Below are 25255 nucleotides of genomic sequence, written 5' to 3' on the forward strand. Positions count from 1 at the left end.
ATCAATCTGTTTTAGAGCCTAACAGACAGGGACTTGTAGTGCTCCTGTCCCAACAACATCAACTGTTTTAGAGACTGATGGACATGGTCTGGTAGTGTTCCAGTCCCAACAACATCAAACTGTTTTAGAGACTGACAGACAGGGACTTGTAGTGCTCCTGTCCCAGCAACTAAAACAGTTTAATGAGACTGACAGACAGGGTCTGGTAGTGCTCCAGTCCCAGCAACATCAAACTGTTTTAGAGACTGACAGACAGGGTCTTGTAGGGCTCCAGTCCCAACAACATCAAACGGTTTTAGAGACTGACAGACAGGGTCTTGTAGTGTTCCAGTCCCAGAACATTAACTGTTTTAGAGACTGACAGACAGGGCCTGGTAGTGCTCCTGTCATAACAACATCAAACTGTTTTAGAGGCTGACACACAGGGTCTGGTAGTGCTCCAGTCCCAGCAACATCAAACTGTTTTAGAGACTGACAGACAGGGTCTGGTAGTGCTCCAGTCCCAGCAACATCAAACTGTTTTAGAGACTGACAGACAGGGTCTGGTTGTGCTCCGTTCCCAGCAACATCAAACTGTTTTAGAGACTGACTGACAGTCTGGTAGTGCTCCAGTCCCAGCAACATCAAACTGTTTTAGAGACTGACAGACAGGGTCTGGTAGTGTTCCAGTCCCAGCAACATCAAACTGTTTTAGAGACTGACAGACAGGGTCTGGTAGGGCTCCAGTCCCAACAACATCAAACGGTTTTAGAGACTGACAGACAGGGTCTTGTAGTGTTCCAGTCCCAGAACATTAACTGTTTTAGAGACTGACAGACAGGGCCTGGTAGTGCTCCAGTCCCAGCAACATCAAACTGTTTTAGAGACTGATGGACATGGTCTTGTAGTGTTCCAGTCCCAGCAACATCAAACTGTTTTAGAGACTGACAGACAGGGTCTGGTAGGGCTCCAGTCCCAACAACATCAAACGGTTTTAGAGACTGAAAGACAGGGTCTTGTAGTGTTCCAGTCCCAGAACATTAACTGTTTTAGAGACTGACAGACAGGGCCTGGTAGTGCTCCTGTCCCAACAACATCAAACTGTTTTAGAGACTGATGGACATGGTCTTGTAGTGTTCCAGTCCCAACAACATCAAACTGTTTTAGAGACTGATGGACATGGTCTTGTAGTGTTCCAGTCCCAACAACATCAAACTGTTTTAGACACTGATGGACATGGTCTTGTAGTGTTCCAGTCCCAACAACATCAAATTGTTTTAGAGACTGATGGACATGGTCTGGTAGTGCTCCAGTCCCAGCAACATCAAACTGTTTTAGAGACTGACAGACAGGGTCTGGTAGTGCTCCAGTCCCAGCAACATCAAACTGTTTTAGAGACTGACAGACAGGGTCTGGTAGTGCTCCAGTCCCAACAACATCAAACTGTTTTAGAGACTGATGGACAGGGCCTGGTAGTGCTCCTGTTCTCCCTTTCAGAATAACCAACAGAGGACTAATTACCTCATTTATGTTCCTTTAACTCTGCCTTCTAATGAGTCAATACAAACTGTCATCTCCTACCATTCTGTTAGATTGGATACTGTCAGAAAATGTGGTTGTAATATTAATAATGTTGTTATTATTCCATTGGTTACATCTAGGCAGATGCCCCAGGGGCAGGGTGGCCCACACATTGAATATTTTAAATGTAATAAAACCTTTCTCGTGAATGACCTCATTGCTGAGCGCCAAGTTGATTGCATGTTTGTCACTGAAACATGACTGTCTTCATACTGTAGTGCCGCTCTTATTGAAGCCTCCCTCCAGACTACAGCTTTTCATACTCGATCAGAAAAGGGAAAACGATTGTGGGGGACAGACTCTATTTTTACTAATGCTCTCAGCTGTAAGGACATTTTGTTTGGTGCCATTGGGTCTTTTGAGCATCATGCTATACTGTTTAAATGTCAGCCACCAGTGCTGACCATATCCTTGTAGAGGCCACCAAAGCAATGCCCCAATTTCTTTACTGTTTTGTCTGAACTATTGTCTATTGTCCTTGAGAACTATGATAAAATCATTGTGTTGGGTGATTTTAATATTCATGTTGACAAAGAGACTGACTCCAAGGCCATTGAATTTCCCCACCACCTTCTGGAAAAAAGGTTTAATTGCATATATGAAGAAGTGCAAGCTTTTGTTAATCACTCCCTGTTCACAGGCACAGGCACTAAAAACTGCTATGGTGAAACCCCTTCTGAAGAAAATGTATCTAGATTCTTCAGCTTTTAGCAATTTCCGGCCAATCTCCAACCTCCTATTCTTAAGCAGAATTCTGGAGAAATGGGTTTTCAAATAGCTAAATTATTTTTTAAGTGCCAACTGTATTTAAAAAAAATCCTATCTGGTTTTCGGGCCCACCACAGCACTGAGACAGCCTTAGTCAAAGTGTTAAATTATCCAAGAGACAACAGAGATGCCAAACAGCTAAAGTTTGACACTGGTGACCGTGATGTCCATCTGGACAGACTGGAGAGGTGGCTTGGCCTCTCCGGTCCAGTTATACATTGATTTAGGATCTATTTAATCGGTCAATAGTTTTTTGTCACCATTGGTGAACATAACTCAGAGAAAGTTGTAATCTGTATGAAGGCAAAAAGGCAATTTTTGGACAAAGGATGAGCCTTTCATAATAATCTACTGGAGAACCATTTTGGATTTAAGTATAATTTATGTATGAGTGAAGCTTTAATATTTAATAATTTTAGCCCCCCAAACTCATATTCATTATATAAATATTTGAATTTTGTCTGGCTTTGCATTCCAAATAAAATGAAATATTTTTTGCTCATATGATTAAAAAAATGAGTCATCTGGAGTAGGCAGTGCCATTACTAAGTAAACTGTGATTGGACCAAAGACTTAATCAATGTGATTTTTCCATAAATAGACAAGTATTTACTTCTGCATGGTTGCAGAATCTTGTTTATTTTTGCTTTCAACTTTCTATTGAAATTGATTTTGGTAAGTTCATTTATATTTTTTGAGATGTGAATACCAAGTATATCTACTTCACCATCTGCCTATTTTATTGGTAAACTACAAGGCAGTGTAAACACTGGATTTTTTAACGATCCAATCCGTAATATGGTACAGTTGTCATAATTCTTTGTTATTTTATTTTTTATTTCACCTTTATTTAACCAGGTAGGCTAGTTGAGAACAAGTTCTCATTTGCAACTGCGACCTGGCCGAGATAAAGCGTAGCAATTCAACACATACAACAACACAGAGTTACACATGGAATAAACAAAACATACAGTCAATAATACAGTAGAACAAAAGAAAAAAAGTATTTTTACAGTGAGTGCAAATGAGGTAAGTTAAGGCAATAAATAGGCCATGGTGGCGAAGTAATTAAAATATAGCAATTAAATACTGGAATGGTAGATGTGAAGAAGATGAATGTGCAAGTAGAGATACTGGGGTGCAAAGGAGCAAGATAAATAAATAAATACAGTATGGGGATGAGGTAGGTAGATAGATGGGCTGTTTACAGATGGGCTATGTACAGGTGCAGTGATCTGTGAGCTGCTCTGACAGCTGGTGCTTAAAGCTAGTGAGGGAGATATGAGTCTCCAGCATCAGAGATTTTTGCAGTTCGTTCCAGTCATTGGCAGCAGAGAACTGGAAGGAAAGGAGGCCAAAGGAGGAATTGGCTTTGGGGGTGACCAGTGAGATAAAATCAAAATCAAATCAAATGTATTTATATAGCCCTTCGTATCTCAGCTGAAATCTCAAAGTGCTGTACAGAAACCCAGCCTAAAACCCCAAACAGCAAGCAATGCATGTGAAAGAAGCACGGTGGCTAGGAAAAACTCCCTAGGAAAAACTCCCTAGAAAGGCCAAAAACCTAGGAAGAAACCTAGAGAGGAACCAGGCTATGAGGGGTGGCCAGTCCTCTTCTGGCTGTGCCGGGTGGATATTATAACAGAACATGGTCAAGATGTTAAAATGTTCATAAATGACCAGCATGGTCAAATAATAATAATCATAGTAGTTGTCGAGGGTGCAAAAAGCACGTCCGGTGAACAGGTCAGGGTTCCGTAGCCGCAGGCAGAACAGTTGAAACTGGAGCAGCAGCATGGCCAGGTAGACTGGGGACAGCAAGGAGTCATCATGCCAGGTAGTCCCGAGGCATGGTCCTAGGGCTCAGGTCCTCTGAGAGAAAGAAAGAAAGAGAGAAAGAGAGAATTAGAGAGAGCATATTTAAATTCACACAGGACACCGGATAAGACAAGAGAATACTCCAGATGTAACAGACTGACCCTAGCCCCCCGACACATAAACTACTGCAGCATAAATACTGGAGGCTGAGACAGGAGGGATCAGAAGACACTGTGGCCCCATCCGATGATACCCCCGGACAGGGCCAAACAGGCAGGATATAACCCCACCCACTTTGCCAAAGCACAGCCCCCACACCACTAGAGGGATGTCTACAACCACCAACTTACCGTCCGAAGACAAGGCCGAGTATAGCCCACAAAATCTCCGCCATGGCACAACCCAAGGGGGGGTGCGCCAACCCAGACAGGAAGACCACGTCAGTGACTCCGCACACTCAAGTGACGCACCCCTCCCATGGACGGCATGGAAGATCACCAGTAAGTCAGTGACTCAGCCCCTGTAATAGGGTTAGAGGCAGAGAATCCCAGTGGAAAGAGGGGAACCGGCAAGGCAGAGACAGCAAGGGCGGTTCGTTGCTCCAGCCTTTCCGTTCACCTTCACACTCCTGGGCCAGACTACACTTAATCATAGGACCTACTGAAGAGATAAGTCTTCAGTAAAGACTTAAAGGTTGAGACTGAGTCTGCGTCTCTCACATGGGTAGGCAGACTATTCCATAAAAATGGAGCTCTATAGGAGAAAGCCCTACCTCCAGCCGTTTGCTTAGAAATTCTAGGGACAATTAGGAGGCCTGCGTCTTGTGACCGTAGCGTACGTGTAGGTATGTACGGCAGGACCAAATCGGAAAGATAGGTAGGAGCAAGCCCATGTAATGCTTTGTAGGTTAGCAGTAAAACCTTGAAATCAGCCCTTGCCTTAACAGGAAGCCAGTGTAGGGAGGCTAGCACTGGAGTAATATGATCAAATTTTTTGGTTCTAGTCAGGATTCTAGCAGCCGTATTTAGCACTAACTGAAGTTTGTTTAGTGCTTTATCCGGGTAGCCGGAGAGTAGAGCATTGCAGTAGTCCAGCCTAGAAGTAACAAAAGCATGGATTAATTTTTCTGCGTCATTTTTGGACAGAAAGTTTCTGATATTTGCAATGTTACGTAGATGGAAAAAAGCTGTCCTTGAAACAGTCTTGATATGTTCTTCAAAAGAGAGATCAGGGTCCAGAGTAACACCGAGGTCCTTCACAGTTTTATTTGAGACGACTGTACAACCATCCAGATTAATTGTCAGATTGAACAGAAGATCTCTTTGTTTCTTGGGACCTAGAACAAGCGTCTCTGTTTTGTCCGAGTTTAAAAGTAGAAAGTTTGCAGCCATCTACTTCCTTATGTCTGAAACACAGGCTTCTAGCGAGGGCAATTTTGGAGCTTCACCATGTTTCATTGAAATGTACAGCTGTGTGTCATCCACATAGCAGTGAAATTTAACATTATGTTTTCGAATGACATCCCCAAGAGGTAAAATATATAGTGAAAACAATAGTGGTCCTAAAACGGAACCTTGAGGAACACCGAAATTTACAATTGATTTGTCAGAGGACAAACCATTCACAGAGACAAACTGATATCTTTCCGACAGATAAGATCTAAACCAGGCCAGAACTTGTCCATGTAGACCAATTTGGGTTTCCAATCTCTCCAAAAGAATGTGGTGATCAATGGTATCAAAAGCGGCACTAAGATCTAGGAGCACGAGGACAGATGCAGAGCCTCGGTCTGACGTCATTAAAAGGTCATTTACCACCTTCACAAGTGCAGTCTCAGTGCTATGATGGGGTCTAAAACCAGACTGAAGCGTTTCGTATACATTGTTTGTCTTCAGGAAGGCAGTGAGTTGCTGTGCAACAGCTTTTTCTAAAATTTTTGAGAGGAATGGAAGATTCGATATAGGCCGATAGTTTTTTATAATTTCTGGGTCAAGATTCGGCTTTTTCAAGAGAGGCTTTATTACTGCCACTTTTAGTGAGCTTGGTACACATCCGGTGGATAGAGAGCCGTTTATTATGTTCAACATAGGAGGGCCAAGCACAGGAAGCAGCTCTTTCAGTAGTTTAGTTGGAATAGGGTCCAGTATGCAGCTTGAGGGTTTGGAGGCCATGATTATTTTCATCATTGTGTCAAGAGATATAGTACTAAAACACTTTAGTATCTCCCTTGAGCCAAGGTCCTGGCAGAGTTGTGCAGACTCAGGACAATGGAGCTTTGGAGGAATACCCAGATTTAAAGAGGAGTCCGTAATTTGCTTTCTAATGATCATGATCTTTCCCTCAAAGAAGTTCATAAATGTATTAATGCTGAAGTGAAAGCCATCCTCCATTTGCGAATGCTGCTTTTTAGTTAGCTTTGCGACAGTATCAAAAAGAAATTTCGGATTGTTCTTATTTTCCTCAATTAAGTTGGAAAAATAGGATGATCGAGCAGCAGTGAGGGCTCTTCGATACTGCACGGTACTGTCTTTCCAAGCTAGTCGGAAGACTTCCAGTTTGGTGTGGCGCCATTTCCATTCCAATTTTCTGGAAGCTTGCTTCAGAGCTCGTGTATTTTCTGTATACCAGGGAGCTAGTTTCTTATGACAGATGTTTTTAATTTTTAGGGGTGCAACTGCATCTAGGGTATTGCGCAAGGTTAAATTGAGTTCCTCGGTTAGGTGGTTAACTGATTTTTGTCCTCCAACGTCCTTGGGTAGGCAGAGGGAGTCTGGAAGAGCATCAAGGAATCTTTGGGTTGTCTGAGAATTTATAGCACGACTTTTAATGCTCCTTGGTTGGGGTCTGAGCAGATTATTTGTTGCAATTGTAAACGCAATAAAATGGTGGTCCGATAATCCAGGATTATGAGGAAAAACATTAAGATCCACAACATTTATTCCATGGGACAAAACTAGGTCCAGAGTATGACTGTGGCAGTGAGTAGGTCCAGAGACATGTTGGACAAAACCCACTGAGTGGATGATGGCTCCGAAAGCCTTTTGGAGTGGGTCTGTGGACTTTTCCATGTGAACGTTAAAGTCACCAAAAATTAGAATATTATCTGCTATGACTACAAGATCCGATAGGAATTCAGGGAACTCAGTGAGGAACACTGCATATGGCCCAGGAGGCCTGTAAACAGTAGCTATAAAAAGTGAGTGAGTAGGCTGCATAGATTTCATGACTAGAAGCTCAAAAGACGAAAACGTCGTTGTTTTTTTTTTGTAAATTGAAATTTGCTATCGTAGATGTTAGCAACTCCTCCGCCTTTGCCGGATGCACGGGGGGTATGGTCACTAGTGTAACCAGGAGGTGAGGCCTCATTTAAATCAGTAAATTCATCAGGCTTAAGCCATGTTTCAGTCAGGCCAATCACATCAAGATTATGATCAGTGATTAGTTCATTGACTATAACTGCCTTGGAAGTGAGGGATCTAACATTAAGTAACCCAATTTTGACTGACTACGCTGACTGTGCTAATGGCAGACTCCACTAAACTGGCAGGCTGGCTAACAGCCTGCTGCCTGGCCTGCACCCTATTTCATTCTGGAGTTAGAGGAGTTAGAGCCCTGTCTATGTTCGTAGATAAGATGAGAGCACCCCTCCAGCTAGGATGGAGTCCGTCACTCCTCAACAGGCCAGGCTTGGTCCTGTTTGTGGGTGAGTCCCAGAAAGAGGGCCAATTATCTACAAATTCTATCTTTTGGGAGGGGCAGAACACAGTTTTCATCCAGCGATTGAGTTGTGAGACTCTGCTGTAGAGCTCATCACTCCCCCTAACTGGGAGGGGGCCAGAGACAATTACTCGATGCCGACACATCTTTCTAGCTGATTTACACGCTGAAGCTATGTTGCGCTTGGTGACCTCTGACTGTTTCATCCTAACATCGTTGGTGCCGACGTGGATAACAATATCTCTATACTCTCTACACTCGCCAGTTTTAGCTTTAGCCAGCACCGTCTTTAGATTAGCCTTAACGTCGGTAGCCCTGCCCCCTGGTAAACAGTGTATGATCGCTGGATGATTCGTTTTAAGTCTAATACTGCGGGTAATGGAGTCGCCAATGACTAGGGTTTTCAATTTGTCAGAGCTAATGGTGGGAGCCGTCGGTGTCTCAGACCCCACAGCGGGAGGAGTAGAGACCAGAGAAGTCTTGGCCTCCGACTCCGACTCACTTAATGGGGAGAACCGGTTGAAAGTTTCTGTCGGCTGAATAAGCGACACCGGTTGAGCATTCCTACAGCGTTTCCCTCCAGAAGCCATGAGAAAGTTGTCCGCCTGCGGGGACCGTGCGAGGGGGTTTATACTAACGTTATTATCTGTACTTGCTGGTGGCACAGACGCTGTTTCATCCTTTCCTACACTGAAATTACCCTTGCCTAGCGATTGCGTCTGAAGCTGGGCTTGCAGCACAGCTATCCTTGCCGTAAGGCGATCGTTTTCCTGTATATTATAAGTACAACGACTGCAATTAGAAAGCATCATGTTAATGTTACTTAGCTTCGGCTGTTTGAAGTCCTGACGAACCATGTCCAGATAAAACCTCCGGAGTAAGAAAGTTGAATGAAAAAAAGTTGAGTGAGGGTAAAAAGTAAAAATATACGGTAATGAAAAAGTAAAAACCGTTAGGTAGCAAAGTAAGATCGGCAACAAAAGTAAGATCGGCAACAAAAACGCACAGCAGCGTAAACAAGTCTGCAAGTTGTGACCGGAAACAGGAACAGGAAAACTAAGACCATCAGACCATCTCCCTGACTCATGATCCTAAGGCAAACCCTTGGCCGCCAATTGGCGTAGGCCAGAGGGAAATATGGGCAGTCCCATGATAACATAAATATCGATGAGGGTGCTTTTTAAGAGAACTAACCAAATAACATGGAAAACAAAAAATAAATATCTTATATTGAAATATATAATAATACACTTAGAGAAGTGCTTCCATAAGCCAGTTATTGTGTTGGTTCTACCGTTAAGTTTAATCAGTTTATCCCAGTGTTAGCCAGCCCACCACACACTAATAGAGACAACAACCCTGTTGACAATACCTAATCCATTTGCCGGTGTGTATCGGAACAATAATAATCTTTTACATTTTTGAAATGTAAAAGGGTAATGACACCAATTATTTTAGGATTGTATAGGCCTACTGTATAGGCCTACTGTATAGGCCTACTCCAGAGATCCTATGCAGGTTTCTCATTCTATAATCCTTTATCCTAGCTCGTTTTCACCCTCCTTTATTCCCATTATAGCAATATTATTCTTCATACTTCTGCACTTTAGATCAAGTTATTCAGCTTTCGTTGTTTTATTATCATACCGTAGGCTCTCTGTAGTGTCTTTTAGGGAGTCCAAGGTAGTTTTCAATATCTTATTTTCTGCTCATATTTCTTCCATCATTTTATTACTGTAATCCATTCCTGTTTTTAAGGCCTCAACCTCCCCCAGTAGCCCAGGCAATATATCCCGTTTTCTTAACCGCTCTCTCATGCTTGTAAGCAATACTCTATCTTCTAGAGACATAGTTATAAAAACATCCCCCTCCAATGTTACATTTGGAATTTTAGATGGCGGCTTCCCTTCAGTTTCGCTTGCAGAGCTCGAGGAAAGGTATTCTCTTGTTCGCAGTTTATATATGTTACCCCTTGGCAACGCTATCAGAAAGCACAGCATTGATTTTCACTGCTATGCAGACGATACACAACTACATTTCTGTGTCACCAGAGGATTTTAGCTCTACGGATAAATGATTTGACTGTAATAGTGATTAAAATACTTGGAGAGCTCACAACTTCCTCCAGCTCCATCAAGACGAGACCGAGGTACTTATTGTTAGAGCCAAATCACAGAGAGAATCTGGCCGCACATTTTAATTCATGGGCAATAAAGATTAAACACCTAAGTATTATTTTAGATTCTGAACTCAATTTCAATCACACATTAGGAATGTGACTAAAATATATATTTTTACCACCTGAGGAACATTGCCAAGGTGCTATCATTTCTCTCTCATGCTGATACAGAGAGACTCATCCATGTTTTTATTACAAGCAGGCTTGACTACTGTAAAGCACTCCTGTCTGGTCTACCCAAGAATTCCATTGGTCAACTACAAAACATACAGAATGCTGCAGCACGGGTACTGACCAAGACCAGACAGAGAGCACACATTACACCGATTTTATGGTCTCTGCACTGGCTGCCTGTGAGTTTTAGAATTAATTTTAAGATTCTTCTATTGGTTCTTAAATATATCCATGATTGTCCAGCCCATTACATGTCAGACATGTTTTTAAGTTATGTACCCGGTAGGTCCCTCAGGTCCTCTGGCAGTGGCCTAGGACCAAGAGGGATGGAGAGGCAGCCTTTAGCTACTATGGCCCCAGCCTCTGGAATAGCCTGTCAGAGAACCTGAGAGGGACCAAGAGGGATGGAGAGGCAGCCTTTAGCTACTATGGCCCCAGCCTCTGGAATAGCCTGTCAGAGAACCTGAGAGGGACCAAGAGGGATGGAGAGGCAGCCTTTAGCTACTATGGCCCCAGCCTCTGGAATAGCCTGTCAGAGAACCTGAGAGGGACCAAGAGGGATGGAGAGGCAGCCTTTAGCTACTATGGCCCCAGCCTCTGGAATAGCCTGTCAGAGAACCTGAGAGGGACCAAGAGGGATGGAGAGGCAGCCTTTAGCTACTATGGCCCCAGCCTCTGGAATAGCCTGTCAGAGAACCTGAGAGGGACCAAGAGGGATGGAGAGGCAGCCTTTAGCTACTATGGCCCCAGCCTCTGGAATAGCCTGTCAGAGAACCTGAAAGGGGCTGCAACTGTGGACATTTTTTTAAAGCAATCTTAAAAAACACCTTTGCTTTTCCTCAGGGTACTTTGTTGTCGTTCAGTTTGTATTGTTATTCTTTGTTTTTTTATTCTCTTAAATGTGTTGTTTAGTAAATTCTTCAGTTTATTTAAATTGTTTTTATTAATTTTTTTCCTTTGAAGCACCTTGTCATCATGTCTGAAATGTAGTGTACAAATAAAGCTTGATTTGATTACTGTATTAAGGCTGATGTACAATTGATACTAAGGATGATGTACTAGCAGTAACATTGGTATTAAGGATGTACTAGCAGTAACAATATTGTATGATTGAACAAAATTTTCTTTTTGTGTCAAATCGCCAATTGGCAACCCATCCCTTATGGGATTAATTGACACATTCAAACATTACAATAATTTACTATCAAACTTAAATGATCATTCTTCTTCCGGCTTTCTCTGCATTCCGCATCACAAAGAGTGAAAAAAATACAATAGCTCAATATATAATAGTCAATAAGTTTATCCAGACAATAATTACATCCCTAGAGCAGTACAATAATATATACACTGCTCAAAAAAATAAAGGGAACACCAAAATAACACATCATAGATCTGAATGAATGAAATAATCTTATTAAATAATTTTTTCTTTACATAGTTGAATGTGCTGAAAACAAAATCACACAAAAATAATCAATGGAAATCCAATTTATCAACCCATGGAGGTCTGGATTTGGAGTCACACTCAAAACTAAAGTGGAAAACTACACTACAGGCTGATCCAACTTTGATGTAATGTCCTTAAAACAAGTCAAAATGAGGCTCCGTAGTGTGTGTGGCCTCCATGTGCCTGTATGACCGCCCTACAACGCCTGGGCATGCTCCTGATGAGGTGGCGGATGGTCTCCTGAGGGATCTACTCCCAGACCTGGACTAAAGCATCCGCCAACTCCTGGACAGTCTGTGGTGCAACGTAGCATTGGTGGATGGAGCGAGACATGATGTCCCAGATGTGCTTAATTGGATTCAGGTCTGGGGAATGGGCGGGCCAGTCCATAGCATCAATGCCTTCCTCTTGCAGGAACTGCTGACACACTCCAGTCACATGAGGTCTAGCATTGTCTTGCATTAGGAGGAACCCAGGGCCAACCGCACCAGCATATGGTCTCACAAGGGGTCTGAGGATCTCATCTCGGTACCTAATGGCAGTCAGGCTACCTCTGACGAGCACATGGAGGGCTGTGCGGCCCCCCAAAGAAATGCCACCCCACACCATGACTGACCCACCGCCAAACCGGTCATGCTGGAGGATGTTGCAGGAAGCAGAACGTTCTCCATGGCGTCTCCAGACTCTGTCTCGTCTGTCACGTGCTCAGTGTGAACCTGCTTTCATCTGTGAAGAGCACAGGGCGCCAGTGGCGAATTTGCCAATCTTGGTGTTCTCTGGCAAATGCCAAACGTCCTGCACGGTGTTGGGCTGTAAACACAACCCCCACCTGTGGACGTCGGGCCCTCATACCACCCTCATGGAGTCTGTTTCTGACCGTTTGAGCAGACACATGCACATTTGTGGCCTGCTGGAGGTCATTTTGCAGAGCTCTGGCAGTGCTCCTCCTTGCACAAAGGCGGAGGTAGCGGTCCTGCTGCTGGGTTGTTGCCCTCCTACGGCCTCCTACACGTCTCCTGATGTACTGCCCTGTCTCCTGGTAGCGCCTCCATGCTCTGGACACTATGCTGACAGACACAGCAAACCTTGCCACAGCTCGCATTGATGTGCCATCCTAGATGAGCTGCACTACCTGAGCCACTTGTGTGGGTTGTAGACTCCGTCTCATGCTACCACTAGAGTGAAAGCACCGCCAGCATTCAAAAGTGACCAAAATATCAGCCAGGAAGCATAGGAACTGAGAAGTGGTCTGTGGTCACCACCTGCAGAACCACTCCTTTATTGGGGGTGTCTTGCTAATTGCCTATAATTTCCACCTGTTGTCTTCCATTTGCACAACAGCATGTGAAATTTATTGTCAATCAGTGTTGCTTCCTAAGTGGACAGTTTAATTTCACAGAAGTGTGATTGACTTGGAGTTACATTGTGTTGTTTAAGTGTTCCCTTTATTTTTTTGAGCAGTATATATATATATATATAAATACACACACACACACACACACACACTGCATATATACACATACTGCATTGCATATACACACATACATACCATAAACAGACAAATAAAGAAACAGAAGTCACTTGAACCCAGTCTGACACAAAGAGAAGATTCATATGGTAGACAAGCCTATACACAATCTATACACACATATTAAGGATGCTTAACAAGCAGTAACGTTGTTGTATTAAGAATGATGTACTAGCAGTAACATTGGTATTAAGGATGATATACTAGCAATAACATTGGTATTAAGTATGATATACTAGCAATAATATTGGTATTAAGTATGATATACTAGCAATAACATTGTTGTTTTAAGGATGATGTACTAGCAGTAACACACCCTCTGCCCAATGTGGTAGCGGGGAGCTGGGGTCCAGCGACAGTCCGCTTGTCGACGATACCTGGAGTTGGTCTTGAGAATAGCCGCCCTGGCTCTTCTCCAGGTACGTCGACAGCGGCGGACAAACATCTGGGGCCGAGGGTATGCTGACCTCCTGCTCTTGTTCAGGGAAGAGTGGAGGCTGATACCCCATGGTGCACTCGAAAGGGAAGAGTCCCATGGCAGAACTAGGAAGGGTGTTCCGGGCATCACCACCCAGACCAGTTGATGGCTCCAGGTAGTGGGGTTGGTTGAGACCAGGCACCTTAAGGTGGTCTCCAGGTCTTGGTTGGCTCGCTCCGACTGACCGTTAGTTTGGGGATGGAATCCAGATGACAGGCTGGCTGACAACCCAATAAGGGTGCAGAATGCCTTCCAGGACTGAGACGAGAACTGAGGACCCCGATCGGAGACCATGTCTAACGGGAGTCCATGGATCCGGAAGACATGCTGCACCATAAGCTGGGCCGTCTCCTTGGCAGAAGGTAGTTTGGGGAGAGGGATGAAATGGGCAACCTTGGAGAACCGGTCAACTACTGTCAGAATATATGAGACCAGGGACGATGGGGAACCGGTAGTGGCTGCAGGAGGCCAGACAGATCTTGCCACGGAGTCTTGTTTTGAGCACACAAAGTGCATGCGGTAACGATGGCAGACGTCAGGCACCATTGTGGGCAAGCAGAAACGTTGTCGAAGGCAGGCTAGTGTACGATGGGACCCTGGATGACAGGTCAGCCTGGAGGAATGAGCCCATTCCAGGACCCGAGACCGGACTGGGTTTGGGACAAACAGCCGGTTAGCCGGGCCCCCTTCAGGTCCAGGCTGGGAGCGTTGCACCTCACGAACCAGGTTCTCAATACCCCAATCCACAGTGGCAGCAAGGCATGAGGTAGGGAGAATGATTTCGGAAGTCGAGGGTTTGGCAGAGGAACTGTATAGGCGGGAGAGAGCATCAAGATTCACATTTTTAGATCCTGGATGGTAAGAAATGGTAAAGTTGAATCTGGTAAACAGAAGGGCCCACCGGGCCTGCCTTGAGTTGAGGCGCTTGATTGAACGGAGATATTCCAAGTTTTTATGGTCGTTCCAGGCCAGGAATGGCTGTTCTGCTCCTTCCAGCCAGTGCCTCCACTCCTCCTACGCCATCTTCACCGCCAGGAGTTCTCGGTTGCCCACATCGTAGTTCCTCTTAGCAGGATTGAGACAATGGGACAGGAAAGCACAGGGATGAAGCTTCTGGTTCTGGGTAGATCGCTGGGACAGGATGGCCCCCACTCCAACATCCAAAGCATCCACTTCCACCTCAAATTGACGCGAGGGGTTCGGATGGATGAGGATGGGTGCTGTTGTGAACCGATGAGTCAGGTCTACAAAGGCTTTGTCGACAGCTGGAGACCATTTGAACGGTACCTTGGGGGAGGTGAATGCCGAGAGGGGGGCTGCCAGGGTGCAGTAATCCCGAATAAAACGGCGGTAGAAGTTTGCAAAACCAAGAAACCGTTGCAACTGCAACCTGGACGTTGGTTGAGGCCACTGCTTTCACCTTTCCAGGATCCATCTGAACATTGCCCTCAGCAATGACATATCCCAGAAAGGTGATAGTAGAGCGGTGGAACTCACACTTCTCGGTTTTCACGAACAATTGGTTCTCCAGGAGGTACTGAAGGACCTGTCTGACATGGTGTACATGTTCTTGGGCAGATCGGAAAAAAAGCAGGATGTCGTCAAGGTAGACGAACACAAACCGGTTCAGCATGTCCCGAAGCACATCATTGACCAAAGCCTGATGGCATGACCGGGTGCTCATAATGTCCACAGGCTGTGTTGAAGAATGTCTTCCACTCATCCCCCTCGCGTATCCTATGCAGGTGGTAGGCATTCCAAAGGTTCAACTTGGAAAACATGGTAGCCCCCTGGAGAGGTTCAAACGCCGCGGAGAGGTAGGAGGTAATGATTTGACAGTGATATCGTTAAGTCCCCGCTAGTCAATGCACAGGCGTAGGGTCTTGTCCTACTTCTCCACAAATAAAAACCCAGCGCCGGCAGGAGATGCAGACGGACGGACAGCCCCAGTGGCCAGAGACTACTCTATGTCCTCCTCCATAGCAATGCTCTCTGGTCAGGACAGAGAGTACATCCGATCCCGATGAGGTGTAGTGCCTGGGTGAAGATCAATGGCACAATCATAAGGATGGTGCGGGGGAAGGGAAGTATAACGTGCCTTACTTAACACTTCCAGGAGGTCATGGTGTTATGTGGGAATAGCAGAGACATCCACAGTCTAGCTAACATCCTGAGGAAGACGACTTGGGGAAGGCTGTGCTGCTTGAAGGCAGTGGGAATGGCAAAATGGGCTCCAACCCAGGATGGAGCTTGTGGTCCAGTCAATCACAGGATTGTGCTTTTGGAGCCAGGAAAATCCCAAAACATGGGGAAATGCAATGAGGTGGAACTGTATTGTCTCACTGTGGTTACCAGAAACCCGTAATTGAACGGGCACAGTACTATGGGTGACTTCCCCTATAGAGCGGCCGTCCAGTGCCCTAGCATCCATGGGCACAGAGAGAGGCTGAGTGGGAATACCAAGCTCCAAAGCCATCGTGGCATCCATAAGACATTCATCAGCCCCAGAGTCAATGAGCACTCGGAGAGACTTAGATTAGTCTCCCCACAGCACAAGAGCAAAAAGGGGTGTGCAGGTTATGGGAATTAGGGAACCCCCAGTCTGGCTCACCATAGTACTGGTACCCACTAGAGACAAGGGTTTCCTAATAGGGCAGGTAGCTACAAAATCATTTACAACTTTAACAATGTCTACACTGTATTTCTGATCAATTTGATGTTATTTTAATGGACAGACATGTGCTTTCTTTAAAAAACAAGGACAGTTCTAAGGTGACCCAAACTTTTGAATGGTAGTGTTTTTATATATATTAGTATTATAATCACAACCAACCCTAACGATCCCATCAGCATGTCACCTGCAGAGAACATGTATAATAATATTCAGAACAGAACACACTAATCAGTGTGTTTTGTCTCTCCATGTCCTCATCTTCCCTGATGTCAACAACCAGTGTGTTTTGTCTCTCCATAGCCTAATCTTCCCTGGTGTCAATAACCAGTGTGTTTTGTCTGTCCATAGCCCAATCTTCCCTGATGTCAATAACTAGTCTGTTTTGTCTTTCCATAGTCTTATCTTCCCCGGTGTCCGTATCACATCTGACATCCACTTCACTGAGTTCCTGGAAGGGTTGGGCCCCGCACAGCTAGCTGGTAGACAGACACTTGCCACGCCACCAATGGGTAAGCACCATGACTCCTTTCCCTTTTTATGACAACTCCTAGTAATCACTCCTCCCCCTTGGCCATAATCCCTCCTCCTTGTTTTGACACTCCTACTTGTTATGCTGTTCTCTGCAGGTGACATCCAGATGGGACGGTTAGGATAGTGTTCTGGTTAGAATATTAATATATAGTTGAAGTCGGAAGTTTACATACACTGAGGTTGGAGTCATTAAAACTCGTTTTCAATCACTCCACACATTTCTTGTTAACAAACTATAGTTTTGGCAAGTCGGTTAGGACAACTACTTTGTGCATGACACAAGTAATTTTTCCAACGATTGTTTACAGACAGATTATTTCACTTATAATTCACTGTATCGCAATTCCAGTGGGTCATTAAAAAGCTTGGGAAATTCCAGAAGATTATGTCATGGTTTTACAAGCTTCTGATAGGCTAATTGACATCATTTGAGTTAATTTCAGGTGTACCTGTGGATTTATATCAAGGCCTACCTACAAACTCAGTGCCTCTTTGCTTGACATCATGGGACAATCAAAAGAAATCAGCCAAGACCACAGAAAAAAATTTAGACCTCCACAAGTCTGGTTCATCCTTGGGAGCAATTTCCAAACACCTGAAGGTACCACGATCATCTGTACAAACAATAGTGCGCTAGTATAAACACCACGGGACCATGCAGCCGTCATACCGCTCAGGAAGGAGAGGCGTTCTGTCTCCTAGAGATGAATGTACTTTGGTGCGAAAAGGGCAAATCAATCCCAAAACAACAGCAAAGGACCTTGTGAAGATGCTGGAGGAAACAGGTACAAAAGTATCTATATCCACAGTAAAACGAGTCCTATATCGACATAACCTGAAAGGCCGCTCAGCAAGGAAGAAGCCACTGCTCCAAAACCACCATAAAAAAGCCAGACTCTGGTTTGCAACTGCACATGTGGACAAAGATCGTACCTTTTGGAGAAATGTCCTCTGTTCTGATGGAAAAAAAATAGAACTGTTTGGCCATAATGACCATCGTTATGTTTGGAGGAAAAAGGGGAAGTCTTGCAAGCCGAAGAACACCATCCCAACCATGAAGCATGAGGGTGGCAGCATCATGTTGTGGGGGTGCTTTGTTGCAGGAGGGACTGGTGCACTTCACAAAATAGATGGCATCATGAGGCAGGAAAATTAGGTGGATATATTGAAGCAACATCTCAAGACATCAGTCAGGAAGATAAAGCTTGGTCGCAAATGGGTCTTCCAAATGGACAATGACCCCAAGCATACTTCCAAAGTTGTGGCAAAATGGCTTAAGCACAACAAAGTCAAGGTATTGGAGTGGCCATCACAAAGCCCAGACCTCAATCCAATAGAAAATGTGTGCGCAGAACTGAAAAAGCATGTGCGAGAAAGGAGGCCTACAAACCTGACTCAGTTACACCAGCTCTGTCAGGAGGAGTGGGCCAAAATTCACCCCACTTACTGTGGGAAGCTTGTGGAAGGCTACCTGAAACGTTTGACCCAAGTTAAACAATTTAAAGGCAATGCTACCAAATACTAATTGATTGCATGTAAACTTCTGACCCACTGGGAATGTGATGAAAGAAATAAAAGCTGAAATAAATCGCTACTATTATTCTGACATTTCAAATTCTTAAAATAAAGTGGTCAGGAATTGTGAAAAACTGAGTTTAAATGTATTTGGCTAAGGTGTATGTAAACTTCCGACTTCAAGTGTTTATGTTCTCTGCAGGTGATATTCAGATTGGGATGGTTAGGGTTGGGTTAGAATATATGTTCACTGCAGGTCAATCAATCAATCAAATGTATTTATGAAGCCCTTTTTACATCAGCCGATGTCACAAAGTGCTATACAGAAACCCAGCCTAAAACACCAAACAGCAAGCAATGCAAATGTAGAAGCACTGTGGCTAGGAAAAACTCCCTAGAAAGACAGGAACCTTGGAAGAAACGTAGAAGGAACCAGGCTCTGAGGGGTGGCCAGTACTCTTCCGGCTGTGCCAGGTGGAGATTGTAACAGTACATGGCCAAGATGTTCAAACGTTCATAGATGACCAGCAGGGTCAAATAATAATAATAATCAATGTGGTTGTAGAGGGTGCAACAGGTCAGCACCTCAGGAGTAAATGTCTGTTGACTTTTCATACCTGAGCATTCAGAGTTAGAGACAGCAGGTGTGGTAGAGAGAGAGAGAGAGAGAGAGAGTCGAAAACAGCAGGTCCGAGACAAGGTAGAACATCCGGTGAACAGGTCAGGGTTCCATAACTACAGGCAGAACAGTTGAAACTGGAGCAGCAGCACGACCAAATGGACTGGAGACAGCAAGGAGTCATCAGGCCAGGTAGTCCTCAGTCATGGTTCCAGGGCTCAGGTCCTCTGGGAGGGAGAGAGAGAATTAGAGAGAGCATACTTCAATTCATACAGGACACCGGATAAGACAGGAGAAATACTTCAGACATAACAGACTGACCCTAGCCCCCCAGCACAAACTATTGCAGCATAAATCTAAATGTAATATTCATGTGTAAACATACTGAATTATAATTGGATGCATTTAACGTCGTATCATACTGTGCTATGGTCGGTTAAGACCACCCAGATGGTGAGGTCATGGTCAGTTGAACATGGTTGGAGATAAGTGAACATGCCAGTTGTAGCTAGCTAATAAAGAGCTACGTTAAGAAATATCCTGTAGTACTGCATTTTATTATTTTGTACAAAGCGTTCAAAACAAGACACTAAATAATATATGTTCTCTGCAGGTGACATCCAGATAGGGACGGTTAGGGTTGGGTTCTTGTTAGAATATGAATATATATGTTCCCTGTAGATGACATCCAGATAGGGATGGTTTGGGTTGGGTTCTTGTTAGAATATTAATATATATGTTCTCTGCAGGTGACATCCAGATAGGGATGGTTAGGGTTGGGTTAGAATATTAATATATATGTTCTCTGCAGGTGACATCCAGATAGGGATGGTGTACAGGAAAGAACGTCTGGACGTGGAGGTCATCAGGGCCAGAGGACTTGTGGGTAAACAAGGCAACAAGCAGCTGCCAGGTAAGCAAGATTTATTACTGGTATTATATATGTTATTATATTATCATTATAGCACAAAGTCCCCATGGAAGGGCATTTAGGTCCAGAAAGCACATTGTCTTATTGCCCTCTCTGCTTGTTTCTCAAGCCCCCTATGTGAAAGTATATCTGATGGACAACGGGAAATGCATTGTCAAAAAGAAAACCAGACTGGCTAAAAAAACATTGGATCCCCTCTACCAGCAGCAACTTCAGTTTGAGGAGAGTCCAGAGGGGAAGGTTTTACAGGTAACTCGTGAAATGTACTCTATTTGACATATTCAATTGTCCTTTATAGGTCTATTTGAGTCTATTATGAGTAGTTGAGTAACACATAATCAGTGTTTTCTCTTCTCCAGATTATCCTGTGGGGAGAATATGGTTAGTGTTACTTTTAGGGTTAGGGTAGGTTGAAGATTCCCAGGTTAGGACAAGCTAATAATTCCATGAGGAAGCTTTAGAAAGTTAACCTGCGTCATGGGACCAGGGCCATTGCTAACTAGCATAGCTGTTCCCATTGTATTGAAATCATCCTCATTTATGCAAAGAGTTATGGGATATTAGAATCTTCTTGTTTTAACCATTGCTCTTCAACCTAGGGGTTAGGGTTAGTACTATTTACGAAGTAGTATGTAATACCTGTGTTCTCTTCTCCAGATAATCGTGTGGGGAGACTATGGACGCATGGACCACAAATCCTTTATGGGAGCTGCTCAGATACTTTTAGATGATTTAGACTTATCCAACATGGTGATTGGTTGGTTCAAACTGTTCCCCCCCACCTCATTGGTGGATCCAACTTTGGCACCTTTAACTAGCAAAGCAGCAGTAGCAGAACAAGCTGCAAATGCAGCAAAATTAAGGGACAGCTAGCATTGTCATAGAAATAAGCAACAGGAGGTAAGTATGCCAGGCCACACCCTCTTGGGCCAAGCCTTGGTTACCCTGGTAACACTGCATGCTTGATGTTCTGAGCCCATGAAGAGGGAGGGTAGAGTCTGGAGCAGGCCATCTGATCTTACTGCAACAAGGTGCCCCCTGCAGGTGGGACTGTCTCACAGCAACATGGGTCAGGCAAACCCTAACGCTAACCTCCCGGGTCTACGCCCATCCTAGGGAGGACCAGACAGGCACATGAAGCTGCGGCAAGAAAAGGAAAGAAGAAGTGGAATGAATTCAGTGGTACTATATTTCAGTGTCTGTTAAATCCATGATGAGGAAATAGAATAACTAATTCATGAGTTGGATTAGGGTTAGTTGTACAGTTTGTCATGACTTGGCCCTTTCTGGGTGTAGATCGTGGCTTCCCCCTCTCTCGCTTTCTCCTACACCCAGGTTCTGTTATCTCAGGTTGTAAATTCCTTGCGGAGGCTCTCTTCCCTTTTCATGCAAGGGGACCACAGTGTGAACAAAGGATTTTACATGGCCGAACTCCTAAATCCCCAAAATGGGAAAATGAAACTATACGTCCACTTGTGAATGAATGAGAATGTGGGAAGGGTCCGTGGACACTTAAGGGACAGTTATGTTGATTGTGTTTCATTTGGTGACCTCACGAAGGACATGAAACCCACATAACTATATCTCTGAATGTGTACATTTCTCAATTATGGTGTTTTCATCTAATTCTTGTATAAAATGAATGAGTAAGGATGAAACTCTTTCCCTTTAAAATTTAACTAAGTCATTGGCCCGAACCCGTGAGCACAGACATGATCTGGCATCATGGAACCGCCTTTTCTATTGTTACGAATAAAACCCCCTCCTGAGGAAATCCTCATCAGACTAAGCAAACCCACAGTGTGAGCTGTGATTGTGAATAGTTCAGACCACACATACCTCGGTGTAAGCTGAGGTGGCACAAGTTTGAGTACCAAGACTAGAAAACCATACCACGTGGAGCATTGGCTACACAGCTGGAAATGGTTAATCTCTGAGATTATCAATCCCCACAGAATAAGAGCAAATCTTAGATACTAGTTACTAGTCTGCAGCTAGAAATTATGTAAACCTGGGACGAGAATACCGACAACCTCTGAAACATCTATGAGAACATTTCTGAATGGTACTCTGAAGTATCCATTCTAACCAATGAAAGACTGATCTTCAGGGAAACAGAAAGAGAGACTCGGATGAACTCTCCAGCAGACGGACCGGATTCCAACAAAGAAGACAAAATGACACCGTAAATATGTACTTGCAATTATTCTCGAATGAGCGGCCGTTCATGTGCGAAGGATTAGCATTTCAATGTATAAAATTATAGACTGTAATGAATCCATTTTGTCTTTCCCTTTGTCCACTAAGCTGTCATATTGGTTTAGCCCACTAGGGAATCTTCCCTATCATTGTTAGTAACCAATATCTACTGTTTGTTTATTTATGCATTTCTGTGATTATTTAGTTAGTAAATAAATTATTAAGCCAACTGGTGTATGGATGATCCATAGTTTAGGCTGTGTTCATGCAGACAACCAACAATTTACGACGTTAGGAATGAGACTGATGTGAGGTAATGAATAATTCATTAATAGAAGACTAATTGATCAGATATTAAAATATCTGAAGAGTTATATTCGGAACAGTATAACTTTGTAATCTGAAGATTTTCCGTGGTGCCCCAACTTCCTAGTTAAGTTTACATGATTAGTTTAATCATGTAATAATAATTACAGAGAATTTATTTGATAAAATAAGTCTTCACCTTTAATAATGCCAAAGACATGACATATTATGGTGCCCCCTGTGAGGAATGTAAGATAGAATGAGGCTTTGCTGTTGGATATATCAATTGTGCAAACAGAACTGTGCAGACAGACTGTTGTACGCGAATAGAGAAAGATATTGTTTGCATATGTGTTTCCATTTGAACAAGCTTTTTGGAAGCGCCTCTGGTCGTGTCGATAGTGTCAGAGCAATTAGTTGTAAATTCCAGATTTAGTCCGTTAGGCAAAACGGTGTGATTTCTGTCAGTCAATATTTTATTTAGAGGAAGGGCATAGAGCCAGTAAGTTTAGAAATTAGAGGATAGATCTGTTCAGTGACCGAGCCGAAGTTATCTGTACGCCTACCGCGCTAAGCCAGTGTGGGTAGGCCACAGGCACCCCTTCTGAAAAAACCTACACTCGATCCCTCCGATGTCAACAACTACAGACCAGTATCCCTTCTTTCTTTTCTCTCCAAAACTCTTGAACGTGCCGTCCTTGGCCAGCTCTCCTGCTATCTCTCTCAGAATGACCTTCTTGATCCTAATCAGTCAGGTTTCAAGACTGGGCATTCAACTGAGACTGCTCTTCTCTGTGTCACGGCTAAAGCTAACTCTCTCTCCTCTGCTCTCATCCTTCTAGACCTATCTGCTGCCTTTGATACTGTGAACCATCAGATCCTCCTCTCCACCCTCTCCGAGCTGGGCATCTCCGGCGCGGCCCACGCTTGGATTGCGTCCTACCTGACAGGTCGCTCCTACCAGGTGGCGTGGCGAGAATCTGTCTCCGCACCACGTGCTCTCACCACTGGTGTCCCCCAGGGCTCTGTTCTAGGCCCTCTCCTATTCTCACTTTACACCAAATCACTTGGCTCTGTCATATCCTCACATGGTCTCTCCTATCATTGCTATGCAGACGACACACAATTAATCTTCTCCTTTCCCCCTTCTGATAACCAGGTAGCGAATCGCATCTCTGCATGTCTGGCAGACATATCAGTGTGGATGACGGATCACCACCTCAAGCTGAACCTCGGCAAGACGGAGCTGCTCTTCCTCCCGGGGAAGGACTGCCCGTTCCATGATCTCGCCATCACGGTTGACAACTCCCTTGTGTCCTCCTCCCAGAGTGCTAAGAACCTTGGCGTGACCCTGGACAACACCCTGTCGTTCTCCACTAACATCAAGGCGGTGACCCGATCCTGTAGGTTCATGCTCTACAACATTCGCAGAGTACGACCCTGCCTCACACAGGAAGCGGCGCAGGTCCTAATCCAGGCACTTGTCATCTCCCGTCTGGATTACTGCAACTCGCTGTTGGCTGGGCTCCCTGCCTGTGCCATTAAACCCCTACAACTCATCCAGAACGCCGCAGCCCGTCTGGTGTTCAACCTTCCCAAGTTCTCTCACGTCACCCCGCTCCTCCGCTCTCTCCACTGGCTTCCAGTTGAAGCTCGCATCCGCTACAAGACCATGGTGCTTGCCTACGGAGCTGTGAGGGGAACGGCACCTCCGTACCTTCAGGCTCTGATCAGGCCCTACACCCAAACAAGGGCACTGCGTTCATCCACCTCTGGCCTGCTCGCCTCCCTACCTCTGAGGAAGCACAGTTCCCGCTCAGCCCAGTCAAAACTGTTCGCTGCTCTAGCACCCCAATGGAGGAACAAGCTCCCTCACGACGCCAGGACAGCGGAGTCAATCACCACCTTCCGGAGACACCTGAAACCCCACCTCTTTAAGGAATACCTGTGATAGGATAAAGTTATCCTTCTAACCCCCCCCCCCCCCCCCCTTAAAAGAATTAGATGCACTATTGTAAAGTGGTTGTTCCACTGGATATCATAAGGTGAACGCACCAATTTGTAAGTCGCTCTGGATAAGGGCATCTGCTAAATGACTCTGTTTTTATGTACCATGCGCTCCGGTAATATAATGCTAGCAAATGGTATGCCGAATTTGTTAATTTGAGACGTCACTAGTAAACTCACCATTCCATGTTGAAGGAGACCTTATTTTGTTATTTGGAAGTGATTTGTCTGTACAAATAGGATTAGCGTAGCACTAGATTCTACAGCTAAGAAAGGGAAAACAGCATTTACTTTTTCCTCTGTCACATTGAAATTCCTCTGCCTTGCGTGACGGAAGTCCCGCCTTTGTACTTCTGTAGATTTCAGCTTTCTGCGATCAGTGACCCCCTGGTGGTGAAGAATCACCAGTACATTTTCTTCAAAAGGAATTAGGAAACATCCAAACGTGGATCACGTTAAGATATCCAGCCAATCGCATTTGACTGGATATCGACGTCTCATTCAATTTAACTAATAAGTAGAATTGACTGATTTTCCTTTTCAAGTGGATCTTAAATAATACCCACATTTATTGGGTTTCTACAATGAGACAACTTAAACTTTTTCCACATTAAAACTTCTTAAGGCTAGGGGGCAGTATTTTGACATCTGGATGAAAAGCATGCCCAAAGTAAACTGCCTGCTACTCAGGCCCAGAAGCTAGGATTTGGATAGAAAACACTCTAAAGTTTCTAAACTGTTACAATATTGTCTGTGAGTATAACAGAACTCGTTTGGCAGGCGAAACCCCGAGGACAGACT

At 44.4% G+C, this 25255-nt stretch overlaps 1 protein-coding gene across 2 annotated transcripts in view; it reads left to right on the top strand.

Annotated features, from left to right (window-relative positions):
- LOC115176269 (regulating synaptic membrane exocytosis protein 2-like) overlaps positions 1-22299 on the top strand; it is a 106754-nt gene extending 84455 nt beyond the window's left edge. For both annotated transcript variants that reach the window (XM_029736189.1, XM_029736190.1), the window contains 4 exons: positions 16743-16855; positions 19823-19924; positions 20052-20191; positions 20600-22299. In XM_029736189.1, the coding sequence (XP_029592049.1) occupies positions 16743-16855; positions 19823-19924; positions 20052-20191; positions 20600-20815 (571 nt within the window). In that variant the 3' untranslated portion in view covers positions 20816-22299. The remainder of the gene's footprint in view (positions 1-16742; positions 16856-19822; positions 19925-20051; positions 20192-20599) is intronic.
- The last annotated feature ends 2956 nt before the right edge of the window (positions 22300-25255 follow it).

The sequence above is a fragment of the Salmo trutta genome, chromosome 36, assembly GCF_901001165.1.
Source record: "Salmo trutta chromosome 36, fSalTru1.1, whole genome shotgun sequence".
NCBI lineage: Eukaryota > Metazoa > Chordata > Actinopteri > Salmoniformes > Salmonidae > Salmo > Salmo trutta.